We start from the raw sequence: 25,245 nt of genomic DNA, 5'->3' as shown, positions 1-25,245 counted from the left end.
GTCTGGATGATTGACTGATATGGCCTTGCAGCATTAACCAAAACGGCCTTGCTGTGCTGGTACTGCGAACGGCTGAAAGCAAGAGGAAACTACAGCCGTAATTTTTCCCGAGGGCATGCAGCTTTACTGTATGATTAAATGATGATGGCGTCCTCTTGGGTAAAATATTCCGGAGGTAAAATAGTCCCCCATTCGGATCTCCGGGCGGGGACTACTCAGGAGGACCTCGTTATCAGGAGAAAGAAAACTGGCGTTCTTCGGATCGGACAGTGGAATGTCAGATCCCTTAATTGGGCAGGTAGGTTAGAAAATTTAAAAAAGGGAAATGGATAGGTTAAAGTTAGATATAGTGGGAATCAGTGAAGTTCGGTGGCAGGAGGAACAAGACTTTTGGTCAGGTGAATACAGGGTTATAAATACAAAATCAAATAGGGGTAATGCAGGAGTAGGTTTAATAATGAATAAAAAAATAGGAGTGCGGGTAAGCTACTACAAACAGCATAGTGAATGCATTATTGTGGCCAAGATAGCCACAAAGCCCATGCCTACTACAGTAGTACAAGTTTATATGCCAACTAGCTCTGCAGATGATGTAGAAATTGATGAAATGTATGATGAGATAAAAGAAATTATTCAGGTAATGCAGGGAGACGAAAATTTTATAGTCATGGGGGACTGGAATTCGTCAGTAGGAAAAGGGAGAGAAGGAAACATAGTGGGTAAATATGGATTGGGGCTAAGAAATGAAAGAGGAAGCCGCCTGGTAGAATTTTGCACAGAGCATAACTTAATCATAGCTAATACTTGGTTCAAGAATCATAAAAGAAGGTTGTATACATGGAAGATTCCTGGAGATACTAAAAAGGTATCAGATAGTTTACATAATGGTAAGACAGAGATTTAGGAATCAAGTTTTAAATTGTAAGACATTTCCAGGGCAGATGTGGACTCTTGCCACAATCTATTAGTTATGAACTGTAGATTAAAACTGAAGAAACTACAAAAAGGTGCTAAATTAAGGAGATGGGACCTGGATAGACTGAAAGAACCAGAGGTTGTACAGAGTTTCAAGGAGAGGATAAGGGAACAATTGACAGGAATGGGGGAAAGAAACACAGTAGTAGAAGAATGGGTAGCTCTGAGGGATGAAGTAGTGAAGGCAGCACAGGATAAAGTAGGTAAAAAGACGAGGGCTGCTAGAAATCCTTGGGTAACAGAAGAAATATTGAATTTAATTGATGAAAGGAGAAAATATAAAAATGCAGTAAACAAAGCAGGGCGATGTACTTGAGGACAATATTATGGAAATGGAAGAGGATGTAAATGAAGACGAAATGGGAGATAAGATACTGCGTGAAGAGTTTGACAGAGCACTGAAAGACCTGAGTCGAAACAAGGCCCCGGGAGTAGACAACATTCCATTAGCCCGGGAGTAGACAACATTCCATTAGAACTACTGACCGCCTTGGGAGAGCCAATCATGACAAAACTCTACCAGCTGGTGAGCAAGATGTATGAGACAGGCCAAATACCCTCGGACTTCAAGAAGAATATTTTAATTCCAATCCCAAAGAAAGCAGGTACTGACAGATGTGAAAATTACCGAACTATCAGTTTGATAAGTCACAGCTGTAAAATACTAACGCGAATTCATTACAGACGAATGGAAAAACTGGTAGATGCGGACCTCGGGGAGGATCAGTTTGGATTCCGTAGAAATGTTGGAACACATGAGGCAATACTGACCTTACGACTTATCTTAGAAGAAAGATTAAGAAAAGGCAAATCTAAGTTTCTAGCATTTATAGACTTGGAGAAAGCTTTTGACAATGTTGACTGGAATACTCTCTTTCAAATTCTGAAGGTGGCAGGGGTAAAATACAGGGAGCGAAAGGTTATTTACAATTTGTACAGAAACCAGATGGCAGTCATAAGAGTCGAGGGGCATGAAAGGGAAGCAGTGGTTGGGAAAGGAGTGAGACAGGGTTGTAGCCTCTCCCCGATGTTATTCAATCTGTATATTGAGTAAGCAGTAAAGGAAACAAAAGAAAAATTCGGAGTAGGTATTAAAATTCACGGAGAAGTAGTAAAAACTTTGAGGTTTGCCAATGACATTGTAATTCTGTCAGAGACAGCAAAGGACTTGGAAGAGCAGTTGAACGGAATGGACAGTGTCTTGAAAGGAGGATATAAGATGAACATCAACAAAAGCAAAACGAGGATAATGGAATGTAGTCAAATTAAATCGGGTGATACTGAGGGAATTAGACAAGGAAATGAGACAATTAAAGTAGTAAAGGAGTTTTGCTATTTAGGAAGTAAAATAACTGATGATGGTCGAAATAGAGAGGATATAAAATGGAGACTGGCAATGGCAAGGAAAGCGTTCTGAAGAAGAGAAATTTGTTAACATCGAATATAGACTTAAGTGTCAGGAAGTCGTTTCTGAAAGTATTTGTATGGATTGTAGCCATGTTTGGAAGTGAAACATGGACGATAACTAGTTTGGACAAGAAGAGAATAGAAGCTTTTGAAATGTGGTGCTACAGAAGAATGCTGAAGATAAGGTGGATAGATCACGTAACTAATGAGGAGGTATTGAATAGGATTGGGGAGAAGAGAAGTTTGTGGCACAACTTGACTAGAAGAAGGGATCGGTTGGTAGGACATGTTTTGAGGCATCAAGGGATCACAAATTTAGCATTGGAGGGCAGCGTGGAGGGTAAAAATCATAGAGAGAGATGAAGAGAGGAATACACTAAGCAGATCCAGAAGGATGTATGTTGCAGTAGGTACTGGGAGATGAAGAAGCTTGCACAGGACAGAGTAGCATGGAGAGCAGCATCAAACCAGTCTCAGGATTGAAGACAACAACAACAACAACAACATCCCCTATGTCTGACAGAACTGCAAATAGAGATTTGTTTGGACACTTTAGCAGTTCTGTGGTGTGCTCCTCTCAGTTGAATTTATTATCAAGCTGTAATCCCAAGAATTTAAACACTGTACACTTCTTCTATCTGCTTGTCATCATATGTTAGACATATACCCATGGGGCACCCCTTACAAGTTCTGAACTGCATGAAGTGTGTTTTTGCAAAGTTTAGTGACAAAGAATTGTCTAGGAACGAGCGATTAATGTCCACAAATATTTTATTGGCCAATCTTTCTACACTTAATTTGCTATTTATTGCAACATTTGTATCATTGGCAAAGAAAACAAATTTGGCATCTGGTAATGTTACTGATGAAAGGCCATTGATATACACGAGAAAAAGTAAGGGCCCTAAGATGGAACATTGTGGGACCCCACATGTAATTAGTTTCCAGTTGGAAGATGCCTGACAGCTTAATACATGCCTCTTTCCTAATAACACCCTTTGCTTCCTGCCAGAGATATGAGATTTGCAGCATTTCCTGTTACACCATAATATTCTAATTTACTTAAAAGGATATTGTGATTTACACAGTCAGATGTCATTGACAGATCACAAAATATACCAGTTGCCTGCAATTTTTTGTCTGATGAATTAAGTACATTTTCACTGTAAGTGTAAATATCCTTCTCAATATCAGAACCCTTTAAAAATCCGATGTTATTTGTGATAAGATGGTTATAAATCCAACTGTATATTATCGTTTCTAAAATTTTCGCTATGGAAGTTACTTGAAATGTCTGGTCTGAGGTATCCCATGGCAGCATCTGCAGAACCTGACAGCCCCAATCTTTTCAGTAATACTTATAAAATGTTGGTTAAAAAGTTCTGCAACACTATACACATCTGTCACCAATGTATTATTTACTCTTAATGCTATTTGCCCCTCTTCACGCCTGGTTCTACCGTCTCCTCCTTCACTATATCCCACATTGTCTTATATATTCGCTTTGGTGTCTGTATTACAGTCTCTAACATTTTGTGCTATAGCATGAACATCATAACTGTTTCAGATTGACAGATACAATTTTCTTTTTCTTTTACAAGATACCACTATTCTTTGAGTAATCCGTGGCTTTTTTGTAGGCTTTGCTCTAACCTTGAAAGTTTTGGGGGAAAACAGTGTTCAAATAAGGTAAGCAATTTATTAGCAAACATATTATATTTTTCATTCATGCCATGAGCACATCACTCCAGTGAATGTCTCTGAGGAGTGCCCTAAAATAATCAATTTTTGGCTTATTGATGACCCTCTTGAGTTCAAATTTAACAGATTTTATATCCTGTTCAGTATTAACATGTAACAGAAGAAACTGCATGTCATGGTCTGAGGGGCCATTGACAATTGGTTTTGTAATAAAATTTTGTTCATTGGACTTTTCTATAAAGATATTATCAATGGCTGTCTGTGAGCAATTGGCTACCCTTGTTGGGAACTTTACGGTGGGAATTACATTGGATGACAGTGTTACTAATTCGAATAAGCTCTTATTGCGAGAGTCTTTAAGGAAATCTACATTGAAATTACCAGCAACCACTATTTATTTGCTTTTGGTTGTTAAATGGGCCAGTACAACCTCAAGGTAGTTTATGAACAGATTAAAGTTATCTGCCAGTGTGCGATATACACTTAATATTATGAAGGCTTTTTTATGAAATTCTAGTTCTGTTGCACATGCTCCTATATGCTGTTCTACGCAAAATTTATGAATCTCTATGCTCTTAAATTTATGACACTTCCTGATGAATGTGGCAACTCTCCTTTCTCCATTTCTGCTCTACAAACATGAGATGCTAACCTAAATCCTGTAACACTTAAAAGTTCTATACCAATGGTCACATGATGTTCAGAGAGGCAGATTACGTCAGGTGGGTTTGAGGACTCTAATTCATCTATGTAGATAATAAATTCATTAATTTTATTTCTCAGTTCTCGAATATTTTGATGCAATAAAGACAGTTGTCATTTAACACTGATTGAATTAAAATTGGATAGAGCTGAAATTTCTGCTGATTGTTGAAAATTCTTAACCAACAGCAGTTTATGCTTATGTAATAAGCTGGAATTATGTTTTTTGGTTTCTTTCTCAAACTGAAGGTTTCTCTCAATCCTAACCTCTCTTAAAACTTGGTTTCTTTCTGTCATCCCTATCTTAAAACAGGGTCTTTTCTGAACCCTACAACCCTGGTATTTTATCACTCATGACAGTACCTCCCCCCTTTAACTTCCCTGCTATTTTCTCAACCAGTTTACCCTTCCCTTTCCTGTTGAGGTGAAGGCCATGGCTAGTATAATCCCACCTATTGAAAGAATCAACAGGAACCACACCAATGTGTGACAGTGCACCCAACATAAGCAGCCGTTCCAACTCCAAATTAACTCTCCTGACAGAAGAGTTCAAATGAGATCGGTCATGATGCCTTCACTTAGAAAGATTTTTGTTCCAAAGCGTGTTCAGTAGCACATTTTACTGATTACTTGGCACATAAATGCACCTCAAAGAATGGTTGTTTAAGATGTACAAGACAAACCCTTACAGCAGTGAGCTTCAAGAGAAGAGGAATTATTTATTCTCCATAAAAGTAACATAACAGGGAATTCGAGTGATTCTTCAGCTGGGCTCAGAGCTCAAACTCCCGAGTTCAGCAATACTATTGAAATATGTCTTTACAGGATTTATGAGTTGTGTTTTCTATAGTTTTTTTATAACAGAAATATAAAGTTTAGGATCTTTAACTACATAAAATCAGCAACTGAAAAATTTCACTTGCTGGGTAAGAGAAATATGGAAAACATAGACTTTTTTATTTTAAATTGTCTTGCTAAATGCAAATTGTATTATAGTTGCAAGAAATGTTTGTAGGCAATATGTTTCACTGATTTAGTTTCCTTACTGTGTTGGCAATATTCGGAGATTTAAGTCTCATACAATTCTTTCAAAACTTAAGGGACTGAAAAAAATGTGTAGTTTATTTACATCGTGCTGAAGTATGAAGCCACGTCTCGTAAAATTCTTTCAAAACTTAAGGAACTAAAACAATGTGTAGTTCATTTACACTGTGCTGAAGTATGAAATTATAAAAAAGTCCTTAGTCATATTGAAGATGTTTACAATCTCACAATTTTCTTGAAGATATAATTGTTCAGTGCATAGATGACATTCACTTACAATTTACTGTAATCGGATGCAAAATATGGCAGTGGTTAAGTCTTTGCAGACCAAGCCCAAGCATAGATCCGGCCACAACTTTGTGTTAAAAAGATCACACCTGAGTGCAGGAAGGACCACTATTTTCTCGGCACTCGAACCACTTATCACTCTAAAACTATAATAATTTTGTATGAGAACAATGTACAGACACCTTATGACCTGTCCTGCCACTGATGTTGTCTTCTATTGTCAAATACTAGAATTATTTCAAAAAAGAAACACTAGTGAACATAACTGATGCTTTTGTGAATGGCTGAGCCATTACAATGCACTGATGTAATTTCATATGCGTACCCGTTAGATTTCACAGTTTGCTTAATTCTGCTACAAAAATGTAACATTTGTTGATTAAGCAAGAAATTTTGAAAGCTCAAGAGGAAGCAATTGCTCAGAAACTCATTTCGCACTACCTCTTCTTCTTCTTTTTGGGACAATTAGACTTCCTATGAAAATTATTTTAAAACTTGCAATTTATCAAATAACTAAAGTAAACATGAACAATAAATCTTTAAGCTTGGTCCTTTTTTAGTATATATTCCTCTTGAAGATATTCAACTACATATGCGCCAGTAACACTTTAAATAAGGGCATAAAACATGGCTAGTCTCCCAAGTGTTAAGAAGGAGCATAGAAATACTTACAAAGGAAGCAAAAAACATTTCTTTAACTTGTTTATTGTTTCAATGTGCACAATAAATTGTCATTCTAATTTACCTAATCCGTATGCACACTATGCAAATGAAGTATTATGTCTGTAGTGACAGAGCATGATACCCAGTGGCACCCATGTTGCATTTACTACAGGAGCTTTGCTCAAATCATTTACTTGATTAGCAGATGTAATGAGGCTCCAAAACCTGTTACTGATCAGTTAAATTTTTATTTGATGCAGTCAGACAGGAGAGTTCAACGAAAAACGAACACAGTAAACAGACCAGTAGTGGGTACCTGTACACTTATTCCATCCACAACTGGGACACTGCAATACAATGGTGATTGTTTACATTTGGATACATTTATTCATAATGTTGTTAATGTCTGGTAAATACGAATCAGATAGAATGATTATGATAATAATGGCTAGTAATTAACAACTGTAAGCGAGCAAAGTTGGAAACATAACACTGTGACAGCTGTATTTGAATTTTCTACATGAGTTCGAACTGAAAACTGATCTATTTCTAACAATTAACCACTTTTTTTTTATAGCTGCATTGGTGCAATATGTGTTCAATTTTTGTGTGTATACTAACTGACTGCATTCAAAAAAAGTAAAGATTTTGAAAGCTTTCTAGTGTTATATATGCAAATGGAGATTTGTGTAGCCCCCATAATCCAAATCAAATGAGCTGCACGATAGAGAGTAAACATATATAGCTTGGAGAGTAATGAGTATGTAAACTCTGTGACTGCACATACCCAAAAAATTGCAAGAAATGTTTGTAGATGATATTTTTCACTGATATAATTTCCTTACTGTGTTGGCAATTGTAAGTATTCTCACACCAGAAAAAAAAATTGTTTGTAGAATTAATGGAGCTAATCTGCGTTCATCAATGAAAAACTCGACAAAATTCCATAGAGAGAAACACGGCTGACTTTGCTACAGTTGTCTGGGGAGCGAATGTGCTTGGGTTGCAGCACTCTGGCTGAGCCAACTTTCGCTAGGCAGCAACAAACTTACCCCCACATGCCATGAAATCTCACTGGAGACTGATACACCAATGAACATCGCAATGTCGCTGGCGACATCTGTAGTCCGACAGAAAATCTATTTATGTGGTTGCCTGTTTCGACACAAGAGCAGGACATCTGTTTTTTATGTGATCTGGTGTGATCACCAGATGCAACTGGAACCAAGGTGATATAAATGTCCTGAGGAAAGCTGCTGACTACACCAAACAATGTCACATTGAAACTATAGACACATCTAAATCTGAAGGCGAGGTCATCAATGAAGCACAACACTTAGAACCAAAAGCATGTTTATTAGCGGACGCCAACATACAGCCAAATTAGAACTGATCCCCTGAATGGTGAGTGCAGTTACTTATGCAATTATTGAATATTCCAGGTACTCAAAAATTTAAGGTATTTCAAGAACCTTATGAGGGTACCGTTGTCAATACCCTTACTATACAACACCTATTTTCAGTAGATGTCATATTGCTGGCCTTCTGGAGGCTTCCAGAATGTAACAATTCATGGCAACTGACAGGGAGTCCCCCCCCCCCCCCCCCCCCATTATATCACACACTGTTAGGGAGATGTGTGAGAAGCACGGCAGTCTGGGACAAGTGGCCATTGACGACAGTCAGGGCGTGGTCCCAGTGTCCGTCAGTTTAGGATAATGTCAAGAAATATCTGCATGATTAAGATCCTGAGCAGTTCAGTGAATGGAGGGTGTGCAGATCTATAATGTTTATCTGCATACACAAAAAAGATGTATTAATTCATACAGGCACCCTCTGAATGCGCCAAAGGTATATTAATTCATATTATGCCGCATTGATGTTACCTGAGACAGCAGTGGAAAAATTAAAAACAATGTACCTTCAGATTTTTTACAACGCCTCCCTTGTTTTAATGCTTATAACATAGCTCATCTGTTCTTGTCCGCTGTGGTGTACGGACATATATTTATTGTCTATGTGTTCAGAAACTAAAAAGTGGATAGCTCAAGAAAGAAAAGTATTTTATTTCTACAGCTTCAAAATGCACCTTTTCCCCTCTATGCTCATCATAAACCATTGCAGCAAATCTTCAGATGCTTAGGAATAATCCTCAAGGAGATGACTGCCACATCGTCATCTACATTGTCGTACTATGAGAGAGAAGATGTAATTATTTATTAACAGGAAGAGAACTTTCAAGACTAATCATTTCGAGTTCATGTTGCAAAAGATTGAAAGCGATTTTGGGGAGGGCGGGGAGGGGGGGGGGGGGGAGAGGGGGAAGAAGAAGAAGAAGAAGAAGAAGAACTTTACGCTGCTAAGTACAATGCTATCATATCTTTTCTCTCGCCAAACTAATTACATTTTTATACATGTGCCACAGATATGATACACGAATCAGGGTGGCAATCAATAAAAAAAAAAGATGTTTCTAATTGCAGTATGATTTTATGAAATCTCAAACACCAACTTTCTCCTCAGTGTGAAAATATTTTGTTGGTTTGCTCCTACATAAGTAGAAATGATTATCATAATAAAATAAGATAAATCAGAGCTTACATGGAAAGATTTAAGTGCTCATTTTCCTGCACACTGTTTGAGAGCAGAATGGTAGCTTGAAGTTGGTTCAATGAATCCTCAGGCAGGCATTTAACTGTGAATTGCAGAGTAATCGTGGAGATGTAGGTGGGTGAAATTGCCAACCCTCTTCTATTATTTGTCCATAGCCCAGAGACTTGATAAATAACTAAGAGGCTGTCACCAACTTCCAGAAATGATAAATTTGAAATAATAAGTAACTGCTGTTAGTTCAGTTTGAGCTGACTACCTGCAGCATGGGTGTCACAGATGCTAACTGCTACACCTCACTGATGGCACCCGAGCTCGCAGCAATTTGTAGGAGATACCCAGACATATGTGCAATGGGGCAGTGCACAGATCATTAACTATTCTTCAGGCATAAGAGTATAAGTTGCAACTGAAGGAACTCAACCACATTCTTCAAAAAGTTTCCATTCGCATATATGTGATCCAATGAAGAATAATAGGTCCTCTAACATTGTCAATACACATAAATGATTCATCAGCCAGGAGATCAGCAACACTACAAGACTATTCACTGACGATGTTGTCTATGGGAAAGTACTGCTATAGGTTGATGCTAACTGCTACACCACACTGATGGCACCAGAGCTCATGGCACTTTACAGGAGCTGCCCAGACATACACCATGTCATCAAAAGTATCTGGAAACACCCAAAAACATACGTTTTTCATATTAGTTGCTGCCACCTACTGCCAGGTACACCATATCAGTGACCTCAGTAATCATTAGGCATCGTGAGAGAGCATAACGGGGCACTCTGCAGAACTCGCGGACTTCGAACGTGGTCGGGTGATTGGGTGTCACTTGTGTTATATGTCTGTATGCAAGATTTCCACACTCCTAAACATCCCTAGTTCCACTGCTTCCAATGTAATAGTGAAGTGGAAACGTGAAGGGGCAAATACAGCACAAAAGTGTACAGGTCGACCTCGTCTGTTGACTGACAGAGACCACCGACGGTTGAAGAGGGTCCTAATGTGTAATAAGGAGACATCTATCCAGACTATCACACAGGAATTCCAAACTACTTCAGGTTCCACTGAAAGTAGTATGACAGTTAGGCGGGAAGTGAGAAATCTTGGATTTCATGGTTGAACGGCTGCTCATAAGCCACAAATCACGCCGATAAATGCCAAACGACACCAGCAGATCTCACGAACCGACATCGATATGTCTCCTCAGTGCAGCACTCGGTGTAGAAGGGGCTGCCATTCCCCAAGAAACCTTCCAGCACCAGATTGAACATATGCCTGCAAGAGTGGAAGCTGTCATCAAGGCTAAGGGTGCGCCAATACCATATTGAATTCCAACATTACTGACGGAGGGTGCCACGAACTTGTAAGTCATTTTCAGCCAGGTGTCCAGATACTTTTGATCACATGGTGTATATGCAACGGGAAAGTGCAAAGATCATTTGCTATTCTTCAGGCATAAGGGTATAAGTCACATCTGGAGGAATTCAACCATATTCTTCGAAAAGTTTCCTTTTGTGTATATGTGATCCAAGGAACAGTAATAGGTCCTCTAACATTCTCAATACACATGAATGGTTCTATCAGCTAGGAGATCAGCCACACTACAAGACTGTTCACTGACGTGTTGTCTACGGGAAAGTATTGCTATAGGTTGATTATAAGGAAGTGCAGAAAGACTTTAACATAATTTTCGTTCAGTGTAATGAACGGGGCAGCTCTCTTTGTGTATAAATGAAAGATACTACCTACAACAAAAAGAAACAATTTATTACAGATTAGTGGTAAAATTTTTGAGCATGTCACATTTTATCAATATTTACGGGTAATACTATGAAACAATATGAAATAAGATGATCATGTAAAATCGGTATTAGATAAAACAAATGCAAGATTTAGATTTGTTGGAAGGGTAACACATCTGTAAAGGAAATCACATACTAGACACCAGTGTGACCAATTTCCAAGTAATGTTTCAGTGTTTGGAGAGTATAAAGTAGTCATGGCCAGAGACAGTGAACACATTCAGGGAGAAGCTGCTAGGATCGGTGTGGCCCATACAAAATTGCGACTGAAATGCTTGAGGATCTTAAATGGGAATCCTTAGAATAAAGAAAACATAGCCCCTGGGTAATTTTTCCCTCACTTAATATGTGCATGGATTGGGAAAGAAAATCAATATTTGTATGCATTACCCTCTGCCAAGTCTATACAGGAGTATATATGTAGATGTAGATGTTCAAGGAGGCAAACAGTATGCTAAACAGTGCAATCTGGGGCACAGTTTAAATTTGGCAGGAAGTTTCATCTCAATACATATTCTGCTTTGCTATGGAAGCAATCCTCTAGTTTCAGCTAAGACAATCTCCGCAATATTGTTTCTCTCAGGAATGTTAGTACTGCATTCTATGTAGGAAAACTCCCCTGACATTTAGAAACTAAAAGAGAGGTACTGGCAAAAGTAAAGTTATGAGGATGGGTTGTGAGTCACACCTAGTTAGTTCAGTCAGTAATAGTATTGCCTACAGAAGGCAAGGTTTAGGGTACGGCACACGATTTGAATATGACAGAAAGTTACATAACAGTGCATAGTACACTGTAGAGTAAAAGATTCATCCTTCAGTATGAAGAGGATTTATGAAACTCCAATGAGCAGAAAGACGAAAAATCTGCATGGAACAGTGCATTAAAATCACATGGCATCGTTGCAGCAGATTCACCAGAGTAAATCTTCTAAAGAAACGGCACAAGTCAGTGCTTCATTCGGTTCACGAAGTTACTAATTAATTGACAAATGATTAAAACCATGAGGCTTTGTCAGAACAGCCAGGGTGTTTGCTGTTTTAATTTGATGGCTCAAATGGCTCTGAGCACTATGGGACTTAACTTCTAAGGTCATCAGTTCCCTCGAAATTAAAACTACTTAAACCTAACTAACCTAAGGACATCACACACATCCATGCCTGAGGCAGGATTTGAACCTGTGACCATAGAGCTCGCGCGGTTCCAGTTCCAGTCTATAGCGCCTAGAACTGTTCGGCCACCCCAGCTGACCTTTAATTTGATGATCACATTCACATATGGTACAGATAACATGAGTCTACAGGACTTTGTTGTCACAAGGCATTTAGGCATTTTCCAGTTTTGCACAGAATGGGCCTATGGAAGATCTTATGCACAGCATGTGTGTTTGGAGTGTACAGGCACTCAACAGTGAGGTTATCAGCACCCTTACAAGATTACAAGAAACAAATGTGGATAAAATGGCTAGAACTGTTATTGCACACTGTGGAGGAAACCTACAAAATGACACTCATTCACTCACTCCCAATTCACTTGTATTGAGCCACGCAATCTGTCTATCTCACACACCTGAAGACAACAGAGAAAGGGTGAAAGGTGCTATACCTGGGATTAAAACATAAGTAAAATGATAGAGGAGCTAAAAGAAAGATAAGGGAAATGTGACTGGCTGACCACTTATAAAAAACATAGGTGAGCCAGTCACCCTTACTAATGTATTAAAGGCAACTCCCTAAAATCTTAGGAAACATGTTTGACATATCTCAAAGGTGTAAAACGCCTACCACATTAGTTTGAAAGTCACTTAAAATAGAGGGCAGATCTGTCAGTAAATCTGCCTCTGCCCTCAAAATAAAACACAGTCTAATAAAATATGGTGCACAATGGTCTGTATGCCACAAGCACCACACGTTTGAGGGTCCTCTCACCGGAGCAAGAAGCCATGTATCATAGGACTGTGATCTATGTGAAGCCAAGTAAGGAGGGCATCGTCCTGCCTGCATGGCTGGTACGTGGTATGCCATGGCTGCATTGTGGGCTTTACTAGGTGGAGGTTATGTTCTGTCACTTCCAGCCATTCATCTTCCCACTGAAGCATGACTCTGTACCTCAACAGTGAAACAATAGTGGGAGGTGGCACACTGAATTAACTGTGGACTGTGACACACCTCCTTGGCTGCTACATCTGCACATGAGCTCTGGTACTCAGCACAGAAACATCTCCTTTCTCAGCATGTGTAGCTGGAAGAGGGTGTCCTGAATATTCTGGACTACCTTATTTGCTGGGTACAAGCAGTGTGGAGTGTGAATGACACTCAGGAAATTCGAACAGACAAAGAATTTGTACTCACAGCACATTCATGCACTCCAGTGCCCAAGAGATCACGTATAATTCCACACTGAAGACAGTAAACTTGTGTGTGGCAATTGAATCTTGAGGACATGGTCAGGGAGAACAACAGAGCAATCAATGGAGCCCCCTGTTTAGAGCAATCCTTAAATCCAGCAACAGAGTTGTGCTCAGACAAAATGCCATAAAACAAAGTACTACAAACAAATGCAGGAGTGAAAACACTGCTGCACTACACTAAATCTAACATTACTCTGGGCCTCTGCAGTAACCAGGGTGGCAGGCAGTTAAAATTCTCCATTTGAGGTTGAACTTGCCACACATCAAGTGACTCCAATTCACACTTTGTGCAGATCTCAAATGGCCTTGTTGCCCATGGACGATTGGTAAAGAGCCATTCTGTAGCTGGGTGAGCAACGGTATAGTAAGCTGGTAAATTGGGAGTAGCGAGGAACTTACATGCTTGCCGCATTATGAGGGGTTGTCACCAGATGATAAGTGGCAGTTCATCAGCCTCAGCAGAGATACTGGGTATGGGGCTGGTCTCGTAAGTGCCCATGGCCAGCCTGATCCCCTCATGGTGCATAGTGTCAATGATCTTCAGGTAAGAAGGCCTCAATGACCCAAACGCTGAGCACCAATAGTCCAGCCGCGATCGCATGAAGGCTCTATAAAACTAGAACAGACGTGCCCTATCCACTCTCAAAGACCTGTGCCCACAATATCTCAAGATATTCACTGGCCTTTGGGCCTTGCTTTCAGGTCCAATCAGGACAAGTCTGAATCAAAAATGAGGCCCACAAATCTCACAGACTTTTCAAAGGGAGAATGGTGTCCCAAATATGCAATTCAGATAAATTTCAAATATGATGAGAATGATTACAACGAACATATGCACACTTCTCTGCAGAAAACCCATCTTCACAGCCCACTCCTCTAGCCTATGTACTGTACATTGCAATTGATGAATTCCTGATGCGATACTGGAGGAGGAATAGAAAACTGTAAAATTGTCCACAAATAAGGAGCACTGTACAGGACTCCTTACTGATGAGTTATGCTGTTTATGGCTATTGCAAAGAGGGTACCACTTAAAACACTGCCCTGAGGAACACTGTTCTCCTGTTCACAATGATCTGACATCAAACCACCAACTCGGGACCTAAGAATGTGCTTAGACATGATGAATTGTATGAAGATGAGGAGGTGGCCACAGATGCCCCATTGGTGGAGCTGCCACAGAATAGTGTGTCTTCAAGTAGTGTTGTACATCTTACTGATATCAAAGATTACATCAATACAGCATTGGTTAAAGTCTCCTCAATAACTGCCTCTAGCAGGGTAAAATTGTTGACAATGAGTCAAAATCGCCTGAATCCACAATGAGAGTGGCTAAGGAGTTGCTTGGTCTCTTAACATCTGAGCTAGACAATGGTGAACCATTTGTTGCATGGTCTTTCCTACATAGCTTGACAAGATGATGCTCCAATAACTGCTGGGGCCATTCAGCCCTTCCCTGATTTGAGAAGTATTAAAACAGCCTCTCCCCATGAATTAGGAGTGGCCTGTCTGGCATATCAAATTGAAACATTCAAGGACAATTCCCTTTGATGCCGCTGGCAAATGTCAAAGGATGCTGTACTGGATATGGTCATGACTGGGTGCAGTATCACAAGCCTCAGACAGTGCTGAATCCAGTTCCACATGGATAAAGGGCAGTTTTAAGTGTCAGAGTTGTTGGATCTGAAGCCCAACTCTCCCCTCTCCACAGTCACATGGTACCAACAGAATGCCAATCCTTGCTGACATTGACACTAGCCTTTGCAAAATGCTATGCCAACATCTGAGTGATGTCTCCGGGCATTGCATGGAGACACTCATGTTTCAGCACTGCTTCTGTTGGTAATCCACTGTATGTATCCTCCTCATGGTTTCCCGCACTTTTGTACAATAAGTGGAATGGTTGATGGAGTCCAGGACCTCTTGCCATGACATTTTCTTGCTCTCATTAATTACATGTCGAGTGCTGACTTTCGTGAATCGAAAGGCTGTGGGGTTTTCCACCATTGGGCAGCATATAAACCATCACAGATCCACATACCTGACCCAGTTTACTGAACGGCATTCATCAGTCTACCAAGGGACAAGCTGCCTCAGAAGATGACCTAAGGACTTTAGAATGGTGAAGTCAGCAGAATGGTGCAGCACTCATGTGATGTAGTCCACTCAGTCCTGGACACTGTAGTGCCATTCAAACACAGCCAGCTGGCTGAGCAGCATCCAGTTGACTCTGCTGATCATCCATGAGAGGTGGAAATTGGTTGGGTATAACATACAGGACAAAACAGGAAATCTGTATCTTGATAGATGAATATTAGCAAACCAATCCTGCGTACATGTTGATTCTGCTCAGTCCTTGTATAGTACCCTTCATGCGTTTCTGGTGATTTGTTGCACAGCAATATCCATTACACATACAAACGTTTTTGTCCTTATTTTACAATTTCCTGATTTTGATGCAAATAAATGAACCAATAAGATTTCACACACTTTTATTTAACTAGGATATTCTGCAAAAATTGAACTGAAGTTTCTGTGCAGTATTTTCAGCAAACACAATTTATTTTACAGTCATAATAATATGGACTTCTCCTTTAACAGGGTGGGGTTGGATATTTTGCATCCCTGCATATAAGCCTGTGGACATGCAATGCTAAGTTTAGTACCTAAAGAGAGGTGGATATTGGTTGGGTGTAACATACAGGACACAAACTCTAAGTGTTAATGATGTTCTCATTCAAAGTCATTTTGCTGTAGATTTCATGTTTTCTACCATAACTATGGCATAGCCAATATATACTTTATGTTAAGATAAATACAGAAGAAAGTATTTTCAAATGACTGAGGCAAAATTGATCATTAGTGATGACAATATCTGGTAATAACTTACCTTGCTGCTAAGATGTATTTCTTCCAGTGTTTTCTTGGTAATGATTCAAAACTAAATATTGAATCCGCACCTTGGTGAGGAATATCAGGTGGACTGTCTTTCAGTGTACAGCCTTTGGTACCATTTGGCTGGTATAATACTATCTGCACAAGAGAAATACAGTCTGATTAAATCAGTAACAGTAAAAACAAAAAAGTTATCTGTGCATATCTATATTCATCATAACTTTACCTTTATATTGTAAGTTTATATTGGCAATTCTGCTCTTGAAAGTGTGTGTGTGTGTGTGTGTGTGTGTGTGTGTGTGTGTGTGTGTGTGTGTAAAGAAACAATTTATTGATAAAGAATGTTTTTAGTGCTGTTGCTGACACAAGAGAGAAAAATATCTCTAAAATGTCACAAAACAAGTGCTCTGACATAGATGGGATAAGTAAAATGGAAATACTTATTAACCTAACAATGAATTCACTCTTACTGTCATAACAAACAGATAAAGCAACATAAATAATGGCACAAACAAAAAACAAAACAGAAGCAATTGTTCTAAGTGAAAGTGCACATGATTAAAATCATTTGTAGTGTTTATCTTAAACAAATAACAGGATTTGCACTTTAATAACTGTGCTGCTGTACAGAAACTACTGACCTTAAGAACAGGAGTGCAACATTGTTTAGGGTTGTGAAAACAACACAATAAATGCTCTGTCCAGAGTGGAAGGTTTTAAGGATTACTGAGCCTTGGTACGTGATGTGGCAATCAGATGGGCACGCGTGGGCTTGTCAGATGACTGGCAAACAATACTAATCTGAATGCATTGTAACAACAGTAAATTTCGGTGGGGGTTGATTGACTGCCTGAAACTCTCCCTCTCTGTCTGAGAGACATTAGTTTTGGTTAGTTGAAAAATCAAAGCATGCACTCCCAAAAATGTTTCAGATGACAAAATATCTCCTCACATTTTTCCCAAAAATTTTGAATTGGATCTCATTGTATCAGCATGCTAATGCTCCTGCACACGAAGAAATAAACACTGAATCATGTGTACAAGAAAGTCGAGTGAATGTTCCAACCTGAACCACCTCAAATATTTTTTTGGGATGAACTAGTGAGTCTGTCCACATCATTTATCTCAAACCTCAGCAGTAACTAGTTGTCAAGCTTTGGGAAAAGACAAGCTCCACTTTCTGTGAATCAGAACTTTTGTGATCAAATATTAAATCCTACAGTAACATTTGTGTTTTGAAAAATACAGCCCTTTTACATTTGCAGCTAATGCTTTGGCAACTGGAGTCAATGTTTCTCCACTGTGCAATAACTTGTAATGAGCATTAAAACTATTAGTGATTATTGTGTTTTGATTTTAAATTTGAATGTATTTTCCATCATTAGTATTTGAATTTTGTGACAATAATTTTCTTAAAAGTAGTTGCATGTCTAAGTTTACATTCTGTGTAAATATTGTAGTGGCTGTAAACTGTAATGATCCAAAACATATGGAAACCTTAACCACACTTTTTTTTTTAAGACAAGTGGACCTAATAGTTTACTGTTCACATTTGGTTCACACAGGCAATACAATTCTAATTTAAAGTAATTAATGAAGCAGGACAACTGTGCAGCACGAAGATAATTTAATGTTTTATAAAGTGCATGTTATAAAGTAGTGCACTTGAAGAATACATAAACAAACCCATTCCACAAATAAAACTTTGAGGACCTAAGCAGGGACAGGCGCATGAACTGCAACAGAAAGTGGTGAGGTAACGAAGGTTTCCCATTGCTCTAGAAGTTTTGAGAATGATGAGCTCAAAGACAAGGAGGAATTTACTAACAGACTGTGAGATGTTAAGCCAAAAAATAATGCTACTTACATAATTTTCCCCAGCATTTGATTTAAAATTATTTACATTTCAGCATCACGTAATGATTCTAAAACAACATGACTGTTTGTTAGGTTTTGTGAGCAATGCCAATCAGATACCATTAATTTTGATATGACTTCAAATGTTACAGTTGATATGAAGAACATTAGAAGTGTGCTTATCAGAAGCTCTATCAACGAAATGGCCTCAAAAACAGTTATGTTAAATGCTCTGGTAGATTTTAAGACACGTGAGTCTTCGCAAGAAAACTATACCACAAGAGAAACTGCCAGCAAGATTTATCAATGGATGGCACAAAAATGGGTGGATACTAGCATTTGCATTTGCTAATGAGCGAACTGGATTCTTTAAGTGGACAACTCACCCAGAAAGTTGAGGGTGTTATATCAAAGGGCAGTCAAACACCTAACAATAATTTATAGTAGCTTACCTATTCTGGAGTGCTGGTCAAGCAATTGGAGCCCTTAATAAGTAGTGTCCGGGAAGGGAACTACAGGATGATGATAAAGTAAACATACCACTAATTCAAAGACACAGTGCTAGATCATAACAGGAGGGTATAGCTCGTATAAACGTGCAACACAGATATTCATGGAGCTTAAAAGAGAACCTTAAGAAAGGGGACACTGTTCTTGTGCAATCCTTTTAAAGAAATGATATTTAAGGAAGACTGTGCAATAATTCTGCTGTTTACATTTTATGCCACAGGTAGGGACCACAAGATGAGATAAGAGGGATTACAATGCATACTGAGTCCCCTTGTTCAGTATGTAGTAGCCAAGTCAATGAAGACAAAAAATGGTCAAACAGAGGAAAAAATTCATGTAGCCACAAATGTTTGTACGGTGCTGGCAGGAGAGAGAGAGAGTGTGTGTGTGTGTGTGTGTGTGTGTGTGTGTGTGTGTGTGTGTGTTTGTGTGTTTTTTTTGTGTCATGAACATCATACTAAAAATCCCTACCTGTGGCGTTTGAGCATTGGGATGGTTTGGGGACAACAATAAAAGGTCTTTTTTATTATTATTATTTTTAATTACGTTTTTCTTGAATAACTCAAAATCGGCGACTTCTAGTAAAACTGGTTCTTAGTTCAAAATTAATCTACATTAAATTTCCCACAAAAAGGTCCTATTCATTTTTTCTCTAGAACTAACAGTTTCTGTGTTTTGGGGGAGGAAAAATTGCAAATTATTAATTATAGTGTTCTAATGGTATAAAACTGATGTTTACTGTCAAATGTAGTGGGTTAAGACAAAATATTAAATGACTGTGCCAAGAGGGATAAACTGTGTTTCGCCACTGTGCCAGGAGGCAGTGGGAGTGAGTGAGGGTGAAGGGTAGAAGTGTAAGGGAAGACAGGTTGGAATGAGGTCACTTCCTTCCCTTATTTGTGTTTCTACAAAACAAAGAGTGATAAAGTGAGTCCCCACTATGTCACAGGAAACAACTACATACTGTTTCACAATTATGCCAACTCTTCCACATTACCTTGTAGATCACAGGTGATAAAGTACACAGACACAACTGGACAGTGTATATTTTCCACAAAATGCATTGGTACAGACACGTCTGGGAAGAGTTTATTTTCCACAAAACACATTAACATTAAATAGAGTAGAGATATTAAATACCCTAAAACTATAATACATGCAAAGAGAATGTAAATAAATCTCTATACATTGCCTTGCACTGCTAGTACGGGAATTAATAGTTAGTCATCCTGTATGTCTGTTGTGGCTTTCTTCTGGGAAAGGTCAGTTCCCCCACCAAGATAACGGCTTGTTCTTCAGTTTACACACAGAATAATCATCAAGTATACCTTCTCCAGCATTTCTTGTCCAGTTCTCTTATGTGAGTAGAAAAAATAACTTTACTGTTCTTATGTTTAAATAGTGGAGTAACTTTCAGTTTATTATGTGAGTACTTATTTGTCCTACTACGGAGAGTTTTCATACAGAATATGTTCCTACAAACAATTGCTGAGAAGTGTTTAATCCATGAGAGTGATGTCAGTGATCTATACAATGTTTGTGAGAAATGAATATATCGAATGGTAAATGCCAGTTATGTAAGAAAAGATGTGAGAGCTGATAGTTTCATGAACAGATAACACTGTGTTGTTGATACATCTTGTAGAATTTGATTAGATTAGTTTTTCGTTCCATATATCCATGTTGGGGAGATCCTCGTGGATGTGGAACATGTTACCTTTTTTTTTATTTTTTTTAAGTTGAAATAACAATACTAATAGTATAAATATATACAACACATCATTTGTTTCTATTAAAAAATTCGTCAATGGAGTAGAAGGAGTTGGCCACTAGTAAGTCTTTCAGGCTCCTTTTAAACTGATCTCTATTTGTAACTAAATTTTTTGTTTGCTGGCAAATTATTGAAGATGAGTGTTCCTGAGTAGTGGACCCCTATTTGAACTAAAGTAAGTGCTTTTAAGTCCTTGTGCAGATCATTTTTGTTCCTGGTATTGTATGTATTAACTGAGCTGTTTGTTGGAAAAAGAGATATATTATTTAGGACAAATTTCATTAAGGAGTAAATATACTGAGAGGCAGTTGTTAGTATACCCAGTTCTTTGACGAGGTTTCTACAAGACGTCCGTGAGTTTACTCCACAAATAATACGTATTAAACGCTTTTGGACACTGAAAACTTTTGTTTGACTTGAAGAGTTACCCCAAAATGTTATACCATATGACATTATGGAATGAAAGTAGGCAAAGTATGCAAGCTTTTACACTTTTATGTCGCCTATGTCTGCTAACACTCGAATTGCAAATACAGATTTGTTAAGGCGTTTCTGCAGTTCTGTGGTGTGCTCCTCCCAACTGAATTTATTATCAAATTGTAAAGAGTACACAAGAGGTAAGTCACTTTCCTGAGGAAATTATGCAACTCATGACCTAAGAACAAGTGCCAATCTAGTGGACGTATGCCTCCTTCATCACTGTGAGAAATGGAATACAGGCACCAAGTTTTCCACACCCTGCAATCAATACATAACCCATGTACTCACATATTATGGTCAAAATTGTATTGTGATTTTTGGTATGTCAACAGAATAAAACGAGCAGAACAGAACGGGAGGTTCCTCACAAAAACTTCGCTTGATGTCAATTTTAATGAAAGCATGGCTACCATTGTACAACAGGAACATTTTCTCACAAATGGAAAGAACGAAACTTGGCTTACAGATTTCTTAGTGACAATATGACAGTGAGGTGAGTAGAAACAGTAATTATTACAGACGATGCTGATGGAATTGTAGGGAGATGTGTATTAGAGAAAGCTGTACTGCACGCACTGTCACGATAATTGGGAAGATGTCAACCTGATTGTTTTATTCATCTTTTTTCACGGCCAGGCTCTAACGTATACTTCATGAAGCTTGGTAGGAGTAAGGCTGAATCCAAATTGTTTGCAACAAACCTCAATGATTGTCTTTTGCTGAAACCATCTTCCTTATCATTGCAATTAGTGACCTCCACCATTTACAACAAAAATGAAGGAGGAATGGTTAAGCTGTTAAGTAAAATTCTTAGGCAAATGAATACAATATTCTACATCTTCACTAACCCCTTTGCACCAGCACAGAAGGTCATACATGCTGGTAAGAAAATATTTCTGGAAATGTACCAAGCGCCAGAATAAAAGCCATGTCTGAATAAACTCCGGTATGCTGCAGTCTTAAAAGCATCAAGAAAGGCAAATCCAGACTTCACCTCACAGCCGCCGACCATGGGAGCTATGCACCACCACTCTTTCAGAGTTTAATTACAGGTGTATTAATTTCCTGTTTTTGTATAATGCTAAAGAGCATATACCATTTCTTGTTACTTAGAGGTATTTGTATACTTATTTACCATGCAATAATGACTCAATAACCACCTACCGCAGACCGAGTAGGAATGGAACAGAAGGGAGGATGAATTGCTCTATCCAATGACAACCAATGACACACTAGCACCTGAAGCTATACTAAACAACGTCCTTTGCCAACGTTCTACTGGGGGACGACGTGGATGCCAAAATCCGACATATGTTCCATGGTCTGTGGCACATGCCATGGTACGTGTATAAATCATGTACCTTTACTCAATCTTCAAGATGATGAAACAGTTGTTGATTTCTGAAATGTACCCATTCAAGATAAGATGTTATTTTAAATAGCTAACACAGATTTTCTGTTATTTCTAAGTTCAACAGTTCAAGTTAAGCATTATAATTATACCATGAAAACGCCTTTTTAAATACTTTGCGGTATTTCCCATCCCCTGCAGCGCGCGAACTATTAGTGCTACAGAGAAAAATGAATATGACTTTTCACTGCATGAAATTTAATGTAGTTTAATTTTGTACTGGGGAACATTTTCAACAGAAACTGTGGTTTTCAAGTTATTCAGGAAAAATGGTAATAAGTGGCCTTTAAATGCCCCCCGCCCTACAAACCCCACCCCAATGCTCACATTCCAGATGTGGGTATTTTTGGATTTTTTGCACATTGTTCAAGACACTCCTCCCCTACTACTGTACAAAAATTAGTGGCTACACCAATTTTTTCCACTAATTTTCCTTTGTTTACTGGACTATAGTGTCTTGAGAAGTATGAGGACATGCTGAAAAGGAGTGCTTCCAAATTATTTATGTGATAATTATTAAAGATTTTTAAATAAATAAACATTCGACATCTTTATTCTTCCTGTCTACATTTTTCCAGCCCTCTTGCACTAGAGGTCTCTGAATTGTAGTGTGTAACATGGCAGTGTGTTAACATAATTATGTCGGTGTGTGAGACAGACCAACACGAGTGCTGTAACACCTGCAACTATCTGATGCCTTGGATCATTCTCCACACTGTCCCAACTTAGCCCCATTCAATTTTCATCTGTTTCCAACACTTAAAGAAAAAAGCTTGAAGAGTTTTCACGTGAAATATTTGGAGGCAATACTTTTCAGCACACACTTGTAAATACAGACATGTAAAACTTCAAGTAATGGATACTCCTGTGAATAGTCCCTTCAAGGGTATTCTGTGCCAACTTTACAGTAACTGGTTTTTTCAAGGAGACCTTATCCTCAATATACATGGTAGACAATTGATCCTTACAGCCTAATACTAGCACCTCAAGCAAATCCATTAGGAAAGGATTCAACAAGCATGCCATATCCAATCAATGATTCAAAAGATGATGAAATGAGGGAGGAGAATCAGAATGGAAGAAATTCCATTAGTCTTAGAAATGATGATGAAAATTATTAAAAAAAGAAAGTTGTGACCTCATTGACTATAATCCGAACCAGTCATATGAGCCTTCAGATTCACTCATTAGTTCACAGTTACATAGTTGCATGCTTGTGACATCTGTGGCAGAGAGCCTGCAAGTTACCACGATGCTCATAAGACTTGTCAAAACTTGAGTGTTGTTTGTCACAATGCTATAACAACAATCGAGTGTTCAACGACATTTAACAGACAAGACATTCATTCTACTGGGAAGAAAGTCAGGGTAGTTCCAGCTGAATACTGTCAAGATACTAGTTGTTTAATTTTGTTAGGTATTTGTGCCAGTTAAACGTAGATGAATGAAATTCCCAAACCAAAGTTATTGCATTTTTGTGAAGTTTTCCTTATCCATTCTTACAACCATTAGAACTCACAGTTCACAAGTTTATTTTCATACCCCTTATATATTCTGAACAGTGGCACACTAAAAGTACAGAAACTGGTGTATTTCTTTCGCTTACCATCTTTTTCAAGTTATCTCAGTTTCATACAAAGATAAAATGCTCAATTATGGACAAAGATCTGGGAATATCATCTAGTGTCAAGAAAGAATAAAGTTAAAATGGAAGGTGAAGCATAAAATATATTTTGATAACAGATTTAGAAAAAGGTTTCCTTTGGTTTCACCAAAAATTCAAAAAGTATTTCTTATTTGCCAAAGGAACTGTTCACCAAGTTTCAGCTACTTAATTAGTTAGTTACATGTTTCATAGATCATTTGAATGATACTTTCATCAAAATCAACTAGCTCTGCAGATGATGAAGAAATTGATGAAATGTATGATGAGATAAAAGAAATTATTCGGGTAGTGAAGGCAGACAAAAATTTAATAGTCATGGGTGACTGGAATTCGTCAGTAGGAAAAGGGAGAGAAGGAAACGTAGTAGGTGAATATGGATTGGGGGGAAGAAATGAAAGAAGCCATCTGGTAGAATTTTGCACAGTGCATAACTTAATCATAGCTAATACTTGGTTCAAGAATCATAAAAGAAGGTTGTATACATGGAAGAATCCTGGAGATACTAAAAAGGTATCAGATAGTTTACATAATGGTAAGACAGAGATTTAGGAATCAAGTTTTAAATTGTAAGACATTTCCAGGGCAGATGTGGACTCTTGCCACAATCTATTAGTTATGAACTGTAGATTAAAACTGAAGAAACTACAAAAAGGTGCTAAATTAAGGAGATGGGACCTGGATAGACTGAAAGAACCAGAGGTTGTAGAGTGTTTCAGGGAGAGCATAAAAGAACAATTGACAGGAATGGGGGAAAGAAATACAGTAGAAGAAGAATGGGTAGCTTTGAGGGATGAAGACGTGAAGGCAGCAGACGATCAAGTAGGTAAAAAGACGAGGGCTAGTAGCAATCCTTGGGTAACAGAAGAAATATTAAACTTAATTGATGAAAGGAGAAAATATAAAAACGCAGTAAACGAAGCAGGAAAAAAGGAATACAACTGTCTCAAAAATGAGATCGACAGGAAGTGCAAATGGCTAAGCAGGGATGGCTAGAGGACAAATGTAAGGATGTAGAGGCTTATCTAACTAGGGGTAAGATAGAT

The 25,245-nt window shown here is 38.4% G+C and overlaps 1 protein-coding gene across 1 annotated transcript in view; it reads right to left on the bottom strand.

Annotated features, from left to right (window-relative positions):
* Window positions 1-25,245, bottom strand: part of LOC126355013 (serine/threonine-protein kinase PLK4) — a 237,555-nt gene that overhangs the window by 63,187 nt on the left and 149,123 nt on the right. Inside the window, exon 10 of the mRNA XM_050005153.1 lies at window positions 16,503-16,645. Within this exon, the coding sequence (XP_049861110.1) occupies window positions 16,503-16,645 (143 nt within the window). The remainder of the gene's footprint in view (window positions 1-16,502; window positions 16,646-25,245) is intronic.

This window comes from Schistocerca gregaria, chromosome 3 (genome assembly GCF_023897955.1).
Source record: "Schistocerca gregaria isolate iqSchGreg1 chromosome 3, iqSchGreg1.2, whole genome shotgun sequence".
NCBI lineage: Eukaryota > Metazoa > Arthropoda > Insecta > Orthoptera > Acrididae > Schistocerca > Schistocerca gregaria.
The sequence above is the reverse complement of the archived record's forward strand: the minus strand, read 5'-3'. Positions and strand labels throughout refer to the sequence as shown.